Source organism: Anguilla rostrata, chromosome 9, assembly GCF_018555375.3.
Source record: "Anguilla rostrata isolate EN2019 chromosome 9, ASM1855537v3, whole genome shotgun sequence".
Taxonomy (NCBI): domain Eukaryota; kingdom Metazoa; phylum Chordata; class Actinopteri; order Anguilliformes; family Anguillidae; genus Anguilla; species Anguilla rostrata.
In genome coordinates, this window is record NC_057941.1 from 32802514 (window position 1) to 32816647 (window position 14134).

At 42.4% G+C, this 14134-nt stretch overlaps 2 protein-coding genes across 2 annotated transcripts in view; both read right to left on the bottom strand.

Annotated features, from left to right (window-relative positions):
• cd74b (CD74 molecule, major histocompatibility complex, class II invariant chain b) overlaps positions 1–14134 on the bottom strand; it is a 102956-nt gene that overhangs the window by 56031 nt on the left and 32791 nt on the right. The gene's annotated exons all lie outside the window — the stretch shown is intronic.
• On the bottom strand, positions 7927–11577 carry sra1 (steroid receptor RNA activator 1). The gene is made up of 5 exons (XM_064351846.1): positions 11423–11577; positions 10521–10646; positions 9814–10034; positions 9436–9544; positions 7927–9144 (listed from the first exon to the last, which is right to left on the bottom strand). The coding sequence occupies exons 1-5, from the start codon at positions 11445–11447 to the stop codon at positions 8957–8959; spliced, it is 669 nt and encodes a 222-aa protein (XP_064207916.1). The 5' UTR covers positions 11448–11577; the 3' UTR covers positions 7927–8956.

A 14134-nucleotide genomic window follows, 5' to 3' on the forward strand; every position in this document is an offset into this window, starting at 1 on the left:
CAGAGAAAGGGCCACGGTGCACCCTCGTCTTAAATCAAGAGAGAGCGTGGCCTCGTACGCCCGTCTTAAATCAACCGAGAGAGAGCAGGGAAAACAGAGCAGGGCCGATCAGCGGTCAAGAGCAGCCCAGAACACTCATCTCATATTCCTCATCTGGGACAGGGGTTCTAGGAACAATAAGCAAATCTCCCCAGGATAAAATGTAAAGGAATCACATTCCTGGCTGTCTGGCCAGTGTCTCGTTGATATCTCTTTCTGTGTTTTGAGTCTTCAGTCGAGCTTTTTGGTGTGAAAGGTTCATTTAAAATAGCTCTTTGGCAAATGGAACAAAATGTTCCCATCAAATTGTTTAGCTTTTATATAATCGTGTGTGGAAGTTTAAATAAAAGGCTTCCTGTTGTTGCCGAGCCAAGTGAAAACACCTTTTGAAGTGAAAGATCACACATTCTCTGAATTTCAAGAAAACTTGTAGAAGGATAGCCTTTACTCCATTTGAAAAGAGGGTATGATTTGTGCACACAGATTTTTTAAAGAATGTAGCCAACATGATTTATGAGCATGAATGTCAGACCCTTTGTTATTTGCCTCATAATTCAGCACTGGAGGTTTGAGGTTGCCACGATGCTAGCACGTATGAATGGCATGTGCACTGTCCTGGCACAAATCTGTTCTTTCAATTACAATTTGTCATGTTTCTCTGGCTCGGGAATGATCTATGTACTGCACTGTGAGTGGGAAAGTATGCACACTTTTCCCCGACAGTTACAAGTCGGAGCATTCTCAGAGGTGCACAGGTGACACAAGTAATGTTGTGAACAAAATGGATGTTTTTGTGACTCATTTATTAACATTTTCCTTTATTAATGTTTTACAAAGGTGGAATGCTTTTCTGCCCGAGGGCTTGAAGGAGACTGTATATATATGAAATCAGAAGGAGGAGGGGTTCAATCAATCATTTAAAATGTTATTTTTCATCTCTGCTCATAAACCTCCATAAATCGATCAACAGATTGTATAATTAAAAAATTGAGAAATGGAGACAGAATGGCAGACACACGCATGCACCCTTTCCATCGCTTTCTCACACACAGGCTAGGACATTCACCAGCACATATAAAATGAAAGAAGTTGGATGCAAACCAAAACTCTGTCAGCTGCACAGAGAAAAAATATAAATAAAATGTCATCCAAGCATTCCAGAAAAGTTATGTCAGGTAGCTTTAAATTATCACAGACTAGTGTATTAGAAAGCTTTCTCACTGCTCACTTTCATTCAGGGTACTACTGCAATCCCTTCTCTGACCAGAGGGGGCATGCCTGATTAACCCAATGTAGGACCGTGTCAAGCATGAAAGACAATATTCACAGTCACATGCAAATCTTCTTTTGATGTCTTCTACCATCTTTTCTCCCAAATTTGTAAAGGCGCCTAGTCATATATCAGCACGGATTCCTGCAATCCCCATTATCAATTCAGGAGAGTGCAGACAAGTCATACGCTCTCCAACAAAATTTGTGATGTCAGCCAGCTCTTCTAATCATTCGACTATTCACAAGTCGGACTTGTGCAGACATGAGTCAGAGGAAAACACATCATGTGAAGCATAAAAGGTGAACTTGTGGGTGCCCAATTAACCAGCGGGAGCTGCTCGAGCACAATAATGTGCTGCTCCAGCCAACAGAATCCCTTCCTTCCCTGGCCAAAGCACCAGGTGCAATTGTGTCTCACATCGTGGGGCTTCTGGCCACAGTCCACATTGGCAAAGTCTAGATTTGATATCTGGCTGTGAGGCCCATCATTCCAGTAGAACAGTGCCTTAACATGGTGAGTAACCCAGCAGAGCATCACATATAGTCCATCCTGCACTGTACGTAGCCAGGTTCTGATTCTGAAGCAGAGCAGCAAAAGTGGGATCAGCAGGCCGGAGACAGTGTTGGTGCATGCAAAGGCAGAACGGCAACAAAACGGTTCCTTTTTCCCACAGGTGGGTCAAGTGCGTTCATGGCACGCAGGTGGCATTCCTCAGACAGGGGGGCCACACTCAGGTTTCGCCCCCCCCCCAAGCAGAAGAAGGAATGGGAGAAGCTGACAAAGGAAGATTTGTAGCTCAGTGGTATGTAAAGGTGAAATGGTGTGAAGGACAGGACCTGCCAGGATTAAACCTGATTAGGCTCAGTTTCCCCTTTCCGCCTCTGGTCTCGTGCACAGACGTCGCTCGCTGGTTGGGAGAAGGTTCCCGGTTAGGTCTGGGAGGTGTGGTTCCTTCCCTACTCGTCTGTTTAAACACATGGGACACGTGAGGGGGAAGAGTCATTACCTTACATTTATTTGGCAGACGCTTTTATCCAAAGGCCCAGACAAGCTACGCCGCTATATAATATTATTCATATTATTATTATCATTGTTGTATACTCTTGACTAGTCAGAAACCCACCTGGCAATACTAATAGGCTGCTTCACATACAGTTGGTGCCCATATTCTGCGGATTTGTTTCACTCACAGAAAAAAAAAGACCTGTATTGTTGGATCTCTGCTCAGCCGTATGTTATCATTTGTACCACATTGGCTCGTGTTGTTTGTGTTTTCTGCTTTTATCTTCCAATGCTCTAATTCACCAAGGAAAAAAAATCACCATGAAAAAATCAAAAAGTGTTAGCAATAACAATAACAAACCGCAAATGCGATTTCAATTGGAAACATGTTTGAATTCATCACGAGAGCAGCAGACGCCAGTACGCATGGATCTTTGATGTAGTGGCAGCAGCTGACTATCCTTGGACACTGCTTGGCTAGCCAACCTCCCTGACAAATACAAGGCACAAGCATATGTAATGTATTTCATGACTTCCTCTAGCTTTTCTTTGTTCTTTCTCACACTTTCATTTTTTTTTTTGAATACCCAGAAAACCCAGGAACGCTGCCAAAGTAGGCGTGGCAGCTGGAGTTTCCGTTAATCGGAAAACATCCGACACGCCGGCGTGACAAAACCGACCACTTAGGACTCGTATCTGGAGAAAGACGAGGTAGGAAACTGACGTGACTCACGCTTTAATTACGCAGGATTTATTTTTTACCCATGAACGGCATGTTAGAACACGTATTCTGTATGTTCTGAGATTAACAAATCCACAGATGTTTTTTTTAATCATGCCTTTTGTACGTTTTTCTCATGTCATTTTTTTTACTTCCTTTGTCCTGACCTTCAGTCAGAAGGGGTGTGACTTTGGCTCTGCCTATGACATGACGTTTGGGTGCCTCTCACAATAAAGTGAAAGGCGGGTTATGTGTGGTGTCAGAATTAAATTATTTGCCAGTTTGTTGGGTACACACCCCCTTGTAACAGCCGATGAGTCAACTGACTCACAACATCGCTTTCCTCATCAATGAGCATTTTAATGGACACACTTAAAAAAAAAGATCTGAGAGATTTTATAAGTTTATGTAAATGTTATGTGCCTTCAGGACTCAAAGTGCAATGGTGTGACTTATGGGATGTCATGCATCCACACAGGAAGTCTTACATCCGGCTGTTAAAGACGACGAGTTAGCCATCATGCCACACCCATGGCACCCATGCTGATTCCGCTTCTTAGCGACGGACTTCTCTTTTATTTATTTTTTATTTTATTTTATTTTTTTGGTTTATTGTCAGCTGGATCGACAGGTGATCTCAGGCAGCACAGCGCCATCTTCACCAAATGTCCAGCCTCAGACCATTGCAGAAGCAGATTCCCTAACCCCAGGACGGTCTCGCTGAACTTGTGAACTTGAGGGCCCTTCGGATTAGATCGCTCCGCAAGCTTGGCCACGAACGCTGGCTGGAGACTCAGCCCACCAAGAGAAGAGGATCAGTTAAGCCGAGGCTATTTAAGGGAGCTCCGCGGAACTGCGCCTCTGTAAGCTTCTCTTTGAAAGGCGGTAACTAAATCTGGCTTTTCCTTCCCTTTGTCTCCAAATCACTTTGGTTGAAAGACACTGAGCCCAAAACATGGGGAGGGAATGGGTGTGGAATGCCAGTGGAAGACATATGCGCACAAATGTGAACACCTCACGGGGTCGAGAAAGGGCAAAGTCTTCCACCTTGTGCCTCCAAATAAACATGAACATTCTGGGCCTCAGGGAAGTAAATGTGAACTCCCAATGCACATTCATGTTTTCCATTCCAGGTTTTACAAGAAACCTGCGAGTGGACCTTGTTTAAACCATAGACTGTAGGAAACATATGGACAAAGTGACTGTGACTGGGATCCTCATTGTCTTTCCATGGGTTTGTGAAAAGCGTTTTGAAACCACGGAAGTGCAGTTTTTGTCCCGCCATGTTGTACAGATTGGAGCCGGCGACTGTGCAGTAGGGAAAAGGGGAGACCCTTATATGGTCATGCAATCTGGGCGGGGTCCGGTCGTTCACTAAGTACGTGAGATCTAGTGACACGCAATGACTTGGCAGTAATGCAGACTGTCCCTGATTCATCCACAACATATAAAATTTAATTATTGTCCAAATGACACAATAATCTGACAAATTGGCACATTGGGAGATATTAGATGAAGAAAAAAACATGTGACTACATTTTCTTCTGGGAAATAATTGTTGACTTTGTATTTTGACCTTAATGGTACCATTGACTTACATTGAAATGGGTGGCTGAAAGACCTACAGTATACTAGAGCCAACTGCACTGGCACTAGTGAGCAACATCTCTCAACAAGACAGGGAAGTGCGCTTCAAAAACGTTTGGCTGAAACTGAGTATTGGTGGCTTCCAGTCAGCATTCTAATGCATTTGCAGTAAAACATGAAATGGTTCAAATTCTACATATTGGGAGCTCTGCATCTATGGACTTTTGCAGGTTTGCAGGTCAAATTCCCAGGTAATGCATTACTATTTAATGAGTAATGTAGCTATTCTAAAATCCAACAATCAAATGCGAGACTGTATGCAAGATACTCACAGATAATTACATGTGGAATGGTGAGTTTTATCCATGTGAATGCTCCTGAAGCTGCTGGGTTGTAAAATGCAGGTATGGTGCGTGTGTGTGTGTGTGTGTGTGTGTATGCAACATTTGTGTCAACCACAGGGCAGTGATCAGAAAAATAATATTTAAAAAAACACCCTATTCCCACATACTGTACATGCACAGAACTATGAGGCTGCACCTAAACAATATGAGGCAGACAGACAAGTAATGCTATAAACACTATGAGAAAGCCGAGACAAACTCACACACACAATCTCTCTCTCCCTCTCACTCTCTCTCTAAAAGATTAGATGGAGCTGTTTACAGGTGAGATTCTGGGAGGAGCACTAACCTGCCTGAGCAGGGGCAGAGGACGTTCTGAGCCAAAGACACGGCTGTGTGTGTGTTCTGTGCCACTGTCGCCATCTGCTGGTGGAGCAACTGTAACTGCATGCCCATCACTCTTAGCCTCTTTGGATTTGATCCCTGGATTAGCTCATCGGCTTCCTGTGGTCAAGCCCCTGGCTCTCCTGAAGTGGCCACCCACACAAAGTGGACATCGGTGAAGCTTCTGAATAAGCAATTACATCCTGTTACGGTAAAGTGTAACGCAACGACCACTTTCCCCGATGCTGCAACCGGGGAGTTTTCCTGAGAAAGTGAGCCATGATTTCATTTTGACCACAGGGAAATAGAAAAAAGCCAGCTGGATCAGAACAACTCTGAGACACAAAAACAACACCTGGAAACATATATATATATATATATATATATGGGAGGGGATTTACACCACTCGTCGCCCGTAGTAAGGGCAACACACAGTAATGTGGCAATGTGGTATAATGGGTAAGGTCATGTAACCTAAAGGTCACAGGTTCAATTCCTGGGTAGGACACTGTCGTTGTACTCTTAAGCAAGGTTCTTAACCTGCATTGCTTTAGTAGACACTCAGCTGTATAAATAGAAGCAATGTAAATGCTATGTAACAGTTGTGTAAGCCACTCTGGACAAGAGCGTCTGCTAAATGCCTGTAATGTAATGTAAAATGTTCAGTGTTAAATTACCTCTTACAGAGTACATACGGTCCCGATTGGACTCATATGTGCTCTGTTAGTTGAATCAGAACAGAGATGTGTGCCCCTTCTCTCACCAATCTGAGTGTTCTGTGCTGTCAACCATAACAACGTGGTCCTCTTTAATAAGACACACAATCCTTTCAACTGTGCACCAGGATATATGCAGCACTTTACAAATTTATTATTATCGATAAGTGACCTCTTATACAATTACAAAGGCTGCTTGTTTTGTTTTTTTGATTGGCTTCTACCAACATCTAGTTAGTTTATTGCTGAAAAAATTTTTTTTCCCAGTCAAGTGACATACATACATACATACATACACAGTATTACACGTACAATACATATACAGTAAACAGTAACACAGAGAATGTCAATAAGACAATAAGAGCCTTAGAACAGTTTTACTGAGTGATTAAGTGGAGAGTGTTGCTGAGGGTGTGTATGGCTGTGGGATAAGGCTTTTACTGAAACTGGCTCTTATGCACTTAAGTGTCCTGTGTGGTCATCCTGAGGGGAGGTGGGTGAAGTGGCAGTGCAGGGGGTGTTCCGGGTCACGTGATGGAGTGGGCTTTTCGGATTACTGCTGCGGATATGAGGTCTGTCAATTTGGGGTTGGGGAGTCCAATAATTGTGGTGGCAGTGTGTGAAATTTTGAGGAGTTTGTTCCTATTGGGGACTGTGAGCATGTGGAAAAAGCAAATGGTGCAATATAGCAGGACTGGCTAAATGATGCTACGGTACAGAAGGAAAAGATGTGGTTGGACTGACAGGGCTTTGAGTTTTCGGATGACTGAGAGTCTCTGTTGACTTGTGAATGTCTATGGTGTGTGGGGGTGAAACTGAGTTTATTGTGCAGAGTGAAGCAGAGGTATTTCATATTGTCAACCAACTCAACTGTCTCTCCATGTATTATGGTTGTGGTGGGGTGTGTTTGTGGGGCTGATAAACATTTCTTTGTTTTTGGCAACATTGAAATGGATGAAGTTATTTTCACACCATGACATAAAGTGGGAGATGCACTGCTGTTTGGGGGAAAAGGAGTTCCTGTCTTTGAGGAGAGCAAGGATGGCGGTGTCGTCTGCGTACTTTCAGTACTGGGTGGCATGGGACAGCTCGGACAGCCATTGTGTATAGGGTGGAAAGAATTGGACTGAGCACACATCCCTGGGGTGCACCGGTGTAGGTGATGGTGATGGGTGATAATGCCTTTTCAGCTTTGACTGCTTGGGGTCTGTGGGTGAGAAAGTTATGAATCCAGTGAATGAGTGGTGATGGGACTTTTAAGTGCTGGAGTTTAACTATCATCTGGTGGTGCTGGATTGTGTTGAAGGCGGAGCCAAAGTCAATGAAAAGTACATGAGTGTAGTCACCAGGGGGTGTGAAAGTGCGGTAAAAAAAGTGCAGAAGACAGACCACTGCTTCATCCGTACCCCTCTGTTGCTTGTAGGCAAACTGTAATGGGCCCAGAACTGTTGCGACTGGGGGCAGGATGATATTTAGTACCAGTTTTTCCAAGACACTTTATGATAACAGAGGTGGGGGGAACAGGTTGGCAATGATTGAGTTCAAAAGGAGTTCTCCTTTATTAATTTTTAAATATTAAGTAGGCCAGAGTTTGAAAACCCCTGAACTCAAGGTTGTGCAATTAAACTGCAAGGGACTTTCCATTTAAAAACAAGTGACCTTTCATTCTGGTTTTTACAGTAAACCCTGTCAGCAGGGCCCCAGTGAATTTCATGAAGTAAATAAGGGCAGTGCTTCAGCCTTCACCATTTTCCTTCACTTTCAAGCACAAAAAATTTTTGCATATTTTTTTTATCCTTGAGAAGTATCATGAGATAAACGCTCATTTATAATGACGCTAACACAATCAGCACACAGCCATGCCACATAGATTGTTTATTAATGGTAAGATTTATCTTGATATTTACATTACACTGCTGTTCAAGGAAATTCATTCCTTAAATCTGTTTCCATAAAAAAAAACAGTAAATGGTCCTGTACATTGTCCCTGCAATGAGTCAATATTAACCGTAAGCAGCAAGTCAGGGAGAACCCCGCCTACTGCAGGAAACTGTATGTACAGACTCTCAAAACCCTGAGGACCATGCCTGTGTGACATCATCAATGTTCAATACAGAATGAATTCAAATGACCTCTTATTCTATATTCAATTACAGTGCATTTACTTTGGGCGGAAGTATCTGTCTAATTCTTGCAATGACATCCTGATAACTGAATTTTGTTTTACGCTTTTTTGTTTTTGTCCGGACAAAATAAGTTTTTTTTTCAATAATGCAACATAATTGAATATTGATGTCTAATGTATACACCATAAAAACATAAAATCTGTAAACCACTTTTTTATGCAAAACCAGAAAGTAATTCAACCAAAGGTTGAGAATTCTGTAAACAACACCTCAAACTTAAAACCCCAAACTTATCCTGTGCGTGAATGAAACCACTGTGATTTATCAATGATATGAAAGGTTAAACTAATCACTGCCCAAACTCCACATGAAACCAACACTGCTTGACCACCCGAGAGTCACATGACACTGGCTTCCAGGTTGGCTGCCACCTTCAAAGTTGACTGATCATCCACCCGCTAAAACTGCTAGCACTCCATTCAGAACGCAACATTAAAAGTTCATAATAAAATTGGGAGTTGGACAAAAACTCATTAACGCAAATGGAATACAGTACATGATGCAATTTAGAACAAATTATAATCCTACCCAAGGGCTATAATCACCAAAGCAGCTTACACATTTCGTTGGAACTTCCTGAAGTCCAGACCAGCAGAGCCAAACGCTGGCTTTTCAACATGCACACGGAGGACAGAAATGTTTGTGTGGTCCACTTTGATCCAGAGCCGCAACACGAATCTAATCGCTCATGGGGTCCGGAACGGCTATTCGGGGCAAGCTTCACTGCTGTGAACCGGGCTCTGGATCTGGTCCAGTTTGTCTGCGCTCAGGTTGCGGGTCTCGGCGATCAGCCGCTTGACTCCCACCATCCACTGGCTGACCTCGTTGACGTAGTCCACGATCAGCGCTCGGTGAATCTCATTCGCCCGCTCCCAGTTTCTGCTTTTCATCTCTGTCAGACAGCAGCAACAACAATGGCTCAATATCAAATGGTTATGCACACCAAATATACACATTGTTTTCCATTTTGACTGATGATATATTATCGTTATTACTATTATTATTATTATTACTGATACATTTACATTTCAACAGACCTAAAAGTAAAACATATTGCATACGTGTCAAACTTGGAACCAAAAGAGTCTGGTTTCATCAATCATCAATAACATTACAAAGGTAGTTATTTTAGGAAAGTGAGAAATCTTTACGGAGTAAACCTCTGTCTATCGGGCTCTCTTACCTTCAGCCAGCGAGCTCATTCTCTTTTTGACAGGGAGGGACAGTTTGCCTGCCCTCCATACCTCCTCAAAGATCTTAAGTCGCCTTTCAACATCATCGCAGACTTGCTTCTGCAGGGGTGCACGTTAAGTCAGCTCTAAACATCACAACTTTGCTCAGATAATTAATCTGCTGTGCAAGACCTTAGTATAATTTTTTTTAAATACCACTTGAACTGTTTACATGTCACGTAAGCAGCCTCCTTGAGAAGTGGCAACCGACTGCTTAAAGATTTCAAATTAAAAGCACTGTGTAGTAACCTGGGTAAGCTAAATAAACAAATTATCCATAAACCAAAAGAAATAAATCAATAAATGTATCACCCCTTTATTCAGTTTACCTTTACAGACTCTCTACAAGCAGTCAGTGCCCAGCCGAGGACCCCGATGATGTCATCCACATTAGGCTCACACTCTGATTGGGCAGAGGGAGAGTCTGCATGTTGTGTGGGAGCCGGACATGGTAGTGGGGGTGTGACCACTGCACATGGGGGTGGGGCCAATGGGTTGAGGGGTGGAGTTGAGAGAACTTTTGGGGGAGGTGCCCCACCAGGGACAGGACCTGTCAAAACACAACTTTGTGTAATCTGGGGTGGCACATTTTGAAGCTAGGAGCCAGCATGTGTTCACTGTCCATCCAAATTCTTGCCATACAAAACTGAATGTATTACATATATGGCTTCTGAAATGCTGTCAGGTTTGGCTACACAAATAAATCATTCATAATGAAAACAAAATCACCAGGAATCTCAGATGGGATGTGATATGAGGAGTTTGCCCTCTAGTCTATATAGTGTATCACACACGAGTTAACATCTTACGAATTATAAACTGGAATGATCATACAAAAATTAAGTGCTTCAACTAACAAACAAGCCAGTATTCACAATAAAACTCAATAAGACAGATGACAAAGCTAAACTGTGTAGCCGGCAATTTTTCCTTGCCAAAAAATGAACTGCACAGAATCATTTGACCCTCAATCACACTAGAATATCTGGGGCATAGTGCCCGTTTGTACTATGAATAAAATTCTTGGACGTCTTACTCTGAGACCCTTGTAACTGCGGCGGAGGTACTCTTTTATTGAGAAGGTTCCGTTTAGGCCCTCCCTGGGCCGTCTGCAAGCCGTATGAAAACTGAGGAGGGTCATTCCACCCGCGCTCCTGATTACCTGTGGTTAATTGAGCACAAATCAATCAATTGCCATCCAAATATTAACTTGCAAGGTTGACACTTTTCACAAAAACGTGTGATAACGAAAACGTTTTTAGAATAGTAGCTACGGTTATATTTTTCACAGAATCATAAACGACACAATACAAAGAACAGTATTCATGCGGAACAAGTAGAAAAGCCGGTTTCTTATTTGCTTGTGCCAAGTTTCAGTTTCAACCAATATGACTAGATAAGACAGCTAACTTTACCTAGCCACCCAAGCCACAAGCACTAACGAATTCCCGTGTGAATTCAAATAAGAAACGTTGATAAATTAGCGAAACTGTTCTAGCCAAATCTGACGACATTGTGCCACATAATTGAGAGATGTGGTTACAATGTGGTTAGCTAATGCCAGCTGTCAATATATCAGTGAAACCTGTCTTGAACTAGCTAATGTTAGCTGACAATACGACTGCTGGCTAAGATAGGAACCAGCATAAAGCCTTTCAAAACACTGTCAACGATCGTTAAGAATAATATAACGTAATCCACGGCTGGTTAACGTTAGTTGTCTCCAATACAGCAAGCAAACAATCTCTAAGTTAGTGCTAGCTAGCAATTCACGTTAGGCTAGCTACAAACTAGTTAGCCCTAGATAACGTTAATGGTCCGCGATCCAGCTAACGAAATGAACATCTAACTTAATATGTAGCTAACACACACGAACAAGTGGTCTTTCAAGAGAGTTAGTATCGATGTCTCGGTTTGCCAGCTACATTTTTACTGTACCTGGTTTGACGTAAAGTTCTTCCATTGTGAGTTCTGCCAAATCACAACAACGTCGTCACTTCCCGGACACGTGCACATCGGCCTGGTGGGAGGGAATGGGTTCCTCTGACACGTTTCCGGGTCCGCTTGTGCAGGATTGGATGACCAGGCTAATGGTTCATTCGGTCGGTCTCGTCAACTCGTAAAGTCGGTTATTTCCGAGTTTACCACCAGGAAGTTGCACTCGAACGGCCGAAAGTGGTAAATACCAGTGGTAAACTCCAGCAAGTATCATGATATCCGAGTTTTCGAGTTGTGACGTTTCACTGACCTCACCTTGCTTTCAACACATGGTGGACAACTGGAAATTTATTCTGATACTGTTTCATGTATGAATATAAGATGTTAAAATGATCTTTCAATGTGATCAACTGTAATATATATTTTTCTATACAATGTATTGTAACATTGAATATGATCAATAATTTTTTTTTTTTTAAACTGGAAATGTATCATGTGACAAACAGTGGGTGATCTCATTGGTCCAGCTCCTTTACATCCCCAGCGGGTATACGTATTGCACATGTGATAAATTTACCAGTTGCCATGACCGCCCAAACACAAACACCTCGTAAATACGACTTGGTCACGTGATAAATTTCCAACTTTACGAGTTGACGAGGACCGTCCGAATGCACGATAAAGCTGCAGTGAAAGCCTCAAGTCTATGGACAGAGCCCACTCCTTATTTGGTTGCAGCTCCAAATCCCATACCCACTCCTGATTCAGTGACAGCCCCCAAGTGCCATACTCAATCCTAATTCAGTGACAGCTCCAAGTTCCATACCTACTCCTAATTCAGTGACAGCTCCAAGTTCCATAACCACTCCTGATTCAGTGCCAGTCCCAAGTTCCATATCCACCCTCTCCTGATTCAGTGACAGCCCCAAGTGCCTTACACACTCCTAATTCAGTACCAGTCCCAAATCCCATACCCCACTCCTGATTCAGGGACAACCCCAAAACCGTTCCCCTTATTGATTCACCTAAAGCCACAAGTCCAGTGAGAACGGTATAGCTATGTATTCTTGGGATTACCATTAAAAAAAGCAATTGAAAGTTTCATAATGAGATTATGTTTCAAGATTAATCTATTTTATAGAGGAAAACAAGTGTATGAGAAAATTATTTAGTGATATGGGAACGGGAATCACTGTGATAGCTCAAATACCATGTTGTACGTGTACATATCCAATTCAGTGCATCAGAGAATCTTGGAAATTTCTACCAAAAAAAAAAAAAAAATTATGGAAGGAGGTCTATGAAGGCAAAGCTACCGATGAAAAAAAAAGTTTCCTCCCTGTGCCTACACTGTCACTCTGATCTCATCCCTTGTCACTGTGGTCAGACATTAAACAATCGTCGTGAATACCAGTTTTATATTACAGGTAATCATTAAATTTCAAATGGTGATGATGTCAAAGCTGACCTTTAAAGCCCAGTTGGACTTTAATATATTCTATGTGTGTTGTGAATGTCAATGATGTGCATATGCAAATATTGTCACATTTGAATTCTTTGAAATGGTATAGATCAACATGGCCCCATGGGCATTGCATCGACTCCATACGGTATGTAACATTCTAATGCCACAAAATCACTCCCACATGTATTCACTAGGTAAACAACTGCATGGGTGTTCATACAACAGCAAGTGTACAGTATGTAGGCAGAAAGTTTGAATTCCAGAATGGAAAATTTAAATGTTAACTCTGTTCTTTTGTGCGTGTGTGTGTGCATGAAAGTATACTTTCGTGCACACACACTATGTATAAGTACAGATGTGTACATGAGTTTTTTTGAGAATAATATAATAATATACTATTGAAGATGTATAGAAATAAAAGCAAAAGCTGAAGCCAGTTTGTTTTGTACAAATTGTCATCTTTCTTGTCAATCCTCCTCTGCACTCTCAGGCTATTGTTACTGCCAAACTGTCAGTCAGAGTGATGTCATTTTCAAAGTTTAATTGCCTGTGTTGGCTGTGCACACCAGAGCAATGGGAGAATCTCACCAATGCAGCATCAATGCATGTCTCCAGTAATTTCCTCCAAATCACACCTGCTCCCCAAGATGGGCAGCTTGCCTTGCCTGGCATTCGCAGTCTGTCATAGCACTTGCTTCCTGTGCCTGCTTCTGTTTCCTCTTCCAAGGAACTCTTCTGTGCCTCTGCCTCAAGTCACGTGACCCAGAACCACTCGCTCGCACTCCATTCATGTCTGCTGATTAGAGAGCTCGACCATTGCAGTGTCTTCGAAAGCACTCCCCGTAAACAGCTGAGAGTATGGACATCTTGCATGTCTTTGAATAGCTCTTTTCACCTTCAGTGATGTCTTGTGAGATAGGAAGCAGCTTGCATACAATGTGTTCTGTTTGACTAAATGTAGCTATATGGGTCTATATCTGTGAGAAAGGAGCAGACAGACCCCAGGGTAAAGATTAAGTGTGAACGGAGACATAGCGCCCTCTCCCATTTGGCACAAACAAAGGACTGTGCTGTGTGGAAGCGTATTTCCAAGCTCTTTATTGTTGGACTGTCCCAGCACAGGCTGAAAATGCTATCTGGATTAGTAGAATTGTGCGTAACTAGTACAATAAAAAAGATCATTTACAAGATATATGTTTACAAGATATCCGACTACCATTTGTGCTAAAGTACTGCAAACATATTAT

Coding starts and splice junctions, on each gene's coding strand:
- sra1 (XM_064351846.1), bottom strand. CDS start 11,447: ATGGAAGAACTTTACGTCAAACCAG. Junction 10,647..11,422: donor AGAACTTTACGTCAAACCAG/GTACAGTAAAAA, acceptor AATTAACCACAG/GTAATCAGGAGCGCGGGTGG. Junction 9,145..9,435: donor AATGAGCTCGCTGGCTGAAG/GTAAGAGAGCCC, acceptor GCTGTCTGACAG/AGATGAAAAGCAGAAACTGG.